Raw genomic sequence first — 4,015 nt, 5'->3', positions numbered from 1 at the left:
GTGTGGCTTGCTTCCGGGTTAATGACCCGAAGCACACAGCCAAGACAACCTGACAGAGCTTGAGAGGATCTGCAGAGAACAATGGGAGAAACTCCCCAAATACAGGTATGCCAGGCTTGTAGCGTCATACCCAAGAAGACTCAAGGCTGTAATATCTGTCAAAGGCGCTTCAACAAGGCACTGAGTAAAGGGTCTGAATACTTATGTAAATGTAATATTTTTTATTTTGAATAAATGTTCTAACATTTCTAAAAACCTGTTTTTGCTTTGTCAGTATGGGGTATTGTGTGTAGACTGATGAGGGATTAAAACAAATCTATTTTAGAATAAGACTAACTTAACTAAATCTGGAAAAGTGAAGGGGTCTGAATACTTTCCGAATGCACTAAGTGCTGTACAATGTCGGTCTCTCCACACACACACAGGCACACTGTCCCCTGACGCATCTCTGCGTTGGAGTCTGACCTCTGGCCCTCTTCAGAGATGGTCTTTGATGCCTTGTTTGTAACTTCTTCTCTGAGTAATTGTTGTAACGAGACACTTATTGAGATTTTACTATTCCAATGCCAGTATGAGACACAACAAGCCACCTGTTGTGACATTAAGAATTAACACTCATTTAGAAAGGCCCATTTGAATTTCCAATAGCTTGATATATTCCTAAATAATGGTGTCAAATGGCACTGCATAAACATGGTTATTTAAAACCTTACACTAGCTGTAGCTTATTTTATCTGTCCCATGTCTTGTCCTACTAATATGGCTTATTCCAAGGTATTGGAGAGCTACTCTCAAATAGACGATTGTTACATGCAGAATTGTTTATTTCCCAGTTCTCTCACCACTGCCATAGCTCTACAGTATACTATTTATGGAATCATTGGGCAGTCTAAGAAATGTGTGTGCCAAGCTGCACCATTGGCTAATCTACCCAACATCATTAGGACGTCTGTATCTTCTACCACACCACGTGCTGTACTAAACTGTACTAGTTGTACTGGCTGTATTTTTTACATCACAGCATTACCATGAAGCCATAGGGGTGGGGGTAGAAATTGTTCTTTTTGCTCCATCCGTTTGATGGCTCCCCATGACTTCTCACTATTGCTCCATTTTGTTTGCTGCCTTGCATATGAATGACTGGTTTAGTATAACAATCATAAATATTCAGAGCAATTAGCCTTGTCATCCCTGTAAAGGGACTGACAGCATCTTCTCATAATCAGAGGTCCTGCTTGATGTGCCTTAAACAAAATGGAAGATTTCTGATGCAGCTCATCACTCAGGGTCTTCGCTGCTTGTTCTGTCTGTCTAATAGCTTGTCACAAGCATACCACTCTGGATCAATGTCACACCGTTTGTTTCTCCATCACTCACTGTTCTTTCTTGGCCATCCCTATTCTCAGTCTCTTGTCCTATGATTGGAATGCAAAGGGTTAATTAAGGGGCGACAACTTGCATGACCTAAAAATGAGATTTAAGAACAAATGATCTTGTATGTTGTAAAAATCCAGGTTTAGGATATTTTTTTAGAGACAATTATTAACCTCATTGGCAATATATGGAGTTGAATGGTTACATTTCTTTGTAATGCATCTTATTGGAATGTCTATGGCATCACATAATTTCAAGGCAAAATCCATTTGGTCTGACAGTGGGCAGGTGTAAAGGGCAGTCTCCCGTCAACTCCTTGAAGTATACAGACAGACGGTATCAAACGGTCAGTCTCATCCATCTATTCTAACAGTGTCATTCCTCTATTCTAATATACTTTTTATAATCCAAATGGGAGAGATTAATTTTGAAAGCTGAGTCATCAAATATCAGATCGGACATTGGGGGTGGTCCCATTGGGGTGCAAAGTGTTGTGATGACGTAGGCGCAAAGCTTAAGCTTTATCAATTGGTACGATCCCTATAAATAACGGAAAGTTCCTAGCAGACATTCGAAAAGAAAAACCGAGCCCTTTGAAAGAGTTCAGTTGTAGCCGACAGTATCAATTGGACGAAGCAGTTCAGACTGAACAAGATGTCATATTCTACGTTTCCACTGCTGTGGGTCCTGGGGCTCCTCGCGCTCTCCTCCGCGTGCTACATCCAGAACTGTCCGCGAGGCGGGAAGCGCTCTTTTCCTGATCTTCCACGACAGGTGAGTTTATTCGTCGATTTAAAATGGGAAGTAAAGTTACTGATGTGTTCCCAAGTAAGTTTATTTTTTTTAATTTCGTAGTTCGTTATAGTTACAGTAACGAGTGCTTTGGTGTTTTAAGAAACTTTATTGGTGCAAATAACCTATTGCTTGAATTAAGGAGCCTATTTATTCGAATCAGTTAGGCCTATTTATGAAAATAAAATAATAGTCAGATTAGTATCAAAGCAGCTTCGTGTGGATAGCCTATATGCTGCCACATTCATTGCGCAAAATAGGGATGATTTTGGCTACATAATGGTCCTTCATGTGACTCCTTGCTCATGCTTGCAAAATTAAATCATGGCTCAAAGTAGGCTAGATACTAACGTTATTCATTTCAACCTCAAATGCAGTAATCAGCGGGAATTATACATTCAGGTGTTGTGTAGCCGTGTTTCCAATGCGCTATGGTCGTGCGTAATGGCCAAAAGGCACCGTCTGCTGGCCACTCTACCATTAGCACAGGAATTAACAATGGATGCTTTGATTTCCAGTGCATGTCGTGTGGCCCCGGGGACAGGGGCCGCTGCTTTGGCCCCAATATCTGCTGTGGGGAGGGGATGGGCTGCTACGTGGGCTCGCCAGAGGCAGCTGGCTGCGTGGAGGAGAACTACCTGCCCTCCCCCTGCGAGGCTGGAGGAAGAGTGTGTGGCTCTGAGGGAAGCTGTGCTGCATCCGGAGTCTGCTGTGACTCAGGTAAGACAGTTAGTCAGTAAATGGAAAGGTGAGCTTTGAAACAGTTGCTAAAATGTTTTACTAATGGGAGGTGACTTGTGCACTTACTTGAATCCAAATATTTTTGCATCATCCATTTGTCATAATACTATTGAACTTTTTTTTACAGAGAGTTGTGTGCTAGACCCAGACTGCCTAGAAGACAGTAAACGTCAGTCACCCAGCAAACAGAACGCTGCCTTAATGGGTGGTTTGGCAGGAGACCTGCTGCGGATCCTACATGCCACCAGCAGAGGGAGACCTCAGTAACCAACCACTGCCCATCCCTCACCTGAACACACCCAGAATAGAGCTTAAATTCACCATTTCACATGCACTACTACAAAAACAAACCTCACACAGATTCACAGACACACAGCAGAAGTAGAGAGCAGGCTTGCTACATAAGGGGGAAATGTATCAGCTCTACATGAATGTTTACTGTGTGCTCAGTAGCCTTCAGTAAGTTGTAATTTCTAATGCTTCAACTCAAATATGCATTGTACAATCTACTGGGGTGGAAGGGATGTAAATATGTAGTTAATAAATATTTTCTTGCACTATTAAAATGTGTATTTCCTATGGCTTACTGAGAGGTACAGTAACAGGCAAACAGCAGCTTTATAGGGATCGTTCACCACAAAAACAAAGGGGTTCTTGTCAGGGTTGGTGACAATAACTGTCTAAATTCAAGTAAATGTATTAATTGATTTGCATTCCTATGGACCACATTTTTTAATTCAAGTCTGGAATACCAAGCAGGTAGCCTACCAGTTAGAGCGGTGGGCCAGTAACCGAAAGATGGCTAGTTCGAATCCCCGAGCCAACAAGGTGAAATATTGTTAATATGCCCTTGAGCAAGGCACTTAACAATAATTGCTTGAGGGTCCCCGTTGACCCTGGCCGTGACCCCACCGAGGGTGTCTCAGGGAGATTGGGCTAAGCAAAAAATAAATTTACAATTCACACTTGTACATGTGTGAAATAGGACAAATATAAGCACCTACCAAATTATTATTAAGATTTGGCACCATATAATCTTTGATTTTAGGATGAACTTTCCCTTTCAGGTGATACTGCAATGTGGGTGTATTAAAAAGCTGACAGTCTA

General features: G+C 41.9%; 1 protein-coding gene across 1 annotated transcript; it reads left to right on the top strand.

Moving 5' to 3' along the window:
* Window positions 1–1,697: 1,697 nt before the first annotated feature.
* LOC100301660 (vasotocin-neurophysin VT 1) lies at window positions 1,698–3,473 on the top strand. The gene is made up of 3 exons (XM_021590976.3): window positions 1,698–2,148; window positions 2,685–2,886; window positions 3,035–3,473. Exons 1-3 carry the CDS (start codon window positions 2,029–2,031, stop codon window positions 3,172–3,174), a joined length of 462 nt encoding a protein of 153 aa, XP_021446651.1. The 5' UTR covers window positions 1,698–2,028; the 3' UTR covers window positions 3,175–3,473.
* Window positions 3,474–4,015: the final 542 nt, after the last annotated feature.

This window comes from Oncorhynchus mykiss, chromosome 29 (assembly GCF_057628025.1).
Source record: "Oncorhynchus mykiss isolate SJ-2025 chromosome 29, ASM5762802v1, whole genome shotgun sequence".
In the NCBI taxonomy this organism is placed as follows: domain Eukaryota; kingdom Metazoa; phylum Chordata; class Actinopteri; order Salmoniformes; family Salmonidae; genus Oncorhynchus; species Oncorhynchus mykiss.
Note: the sequence above shows the minus strand (reverse complement) of the source record. Positions and strands in the feature narration are given on the sequence as shown.